The sequence below is a fragment of the Octodon degus genome, unplaced genomic scaffold (assembly GCF_000260255.1).
Source record: "Octodon degus isolate 3935 unplaced genomic scaffold, OctDeg1.0 scaffold00274, whole genome shotgun sequence".
Taxonomy (NCBI): domain Eukaryota; kingdom Metazoa; phylum Chordata; class Mammalia; order Rodentia; family Octodontidae; genus Octodon; species Octodon degus.
In genome coordinates, this window is record NW_004524850.1 from 1,294,639 (window position 1) to 1,295,663 (window position 1,025).

The window sequence follows — 1,025 nt, forward strand, 5'->3', positions numbered from 1 at the left end:
CGTGTGAGGGTTTCCAGGCCGCCCCACCCGTGTGTGAGGGTTTCCAGGCCGCCCCACCCGTGTGTGAGGGTTTCCAGGCTGCCCCACCCACGTGTGAGGGTTTCCAGGCCGCCCCACCCGCGTGTGAGGGTTTCCAGGCCGCCCTACCCGCGTGTGAGGGTTTCCAGGCCGCCCCACTCATGTGTGAGGGTTTCCAGGCCGCCCCACTCGTGTGTGAGGGTTTCCAGGCCGCCCGAGGGCAGGGGCCTCACCTCTGTGCCTTCCACAGCCCGACGACCAGCAGGCCCACCGCCAGCAGCGAGACCAGGCTGCACACCAGGAGGAAGCGGGTCCACCGGGACCAGAGGTGGTCGAGCGGCTGCAGGCAGGAGGCTGCGCCAGAGCGGGGCGCTGGGGGCTCGGCACGGCGCACCCCGACCTGCCCGGCCGAGTTCTGCACAGCTGCCCCCGCCACCCTCCTGCACCCACCAGGCCCTGCAGTCCTTGCAGCCCCGCTGCCCTGTGAGTCTGCCTGTGCTACCCACCCTCTGCCCACCACCCTGTGTGCCACAGTAACACACTGCCACGGAATTTCTCAGCCTCCTGCTCTACGTCACTGTGCTTCTGTCCACCCACCTATGGCCAATCGGCCCACCTGTCGGTCGGTCGGTCTGTCTGTCTATCTAGCACCTCTAATCTATCCATCCATCCACCAGTCACGTGCCTATTCACCTATGTGTTTATCTATGGATCCAAATCTCTCCCTGTCTCTCTGTACATATACCCACCTATATCGTCTGTGCTCATCTTTCTACGAGAGTGCCTCAAAAAAAAGGTACCTCATATCTCAATATCTATCCTATCATTAACCATCCATTTGTCTCTCAATCCAGGTAGTTACTGTGCATCAAACTATGCATCAAGCTATATTTTCATCTAGAGATGTATCTACCTGCCCACCCATTGCCCCGCCCACCCATCGCCCCGCCCACCCATCGCCCCGCCCACCCATCGCCACACCCACACAGCGCTCTGCCCACCCCCAT

General features: G+C 61.5%; 1 protein-coding gene across 1 annotated transcript in view; it reads right to left on the reverse strand.

Annotated features, from left to right (window-relative positions):
• The window catches only part of Crlf2 (cytokine receptor like factor 2), a 13,581-nt gene that overhangs the window by 2,156 nt on the left and 10,400 nt on the right, over window positions 1-1,025 (reverse strand). Inside the window, exon 5 of the mRNA XM_023706888.1 lies at window positions 252-372. Within this exon, the coding sequence (XP_023562656.1) occupies window positions 252-372 (121 nt within the window). The remainder of the gene's footprint in view (window positions 1-251; window positions 373-1,025) is intronic.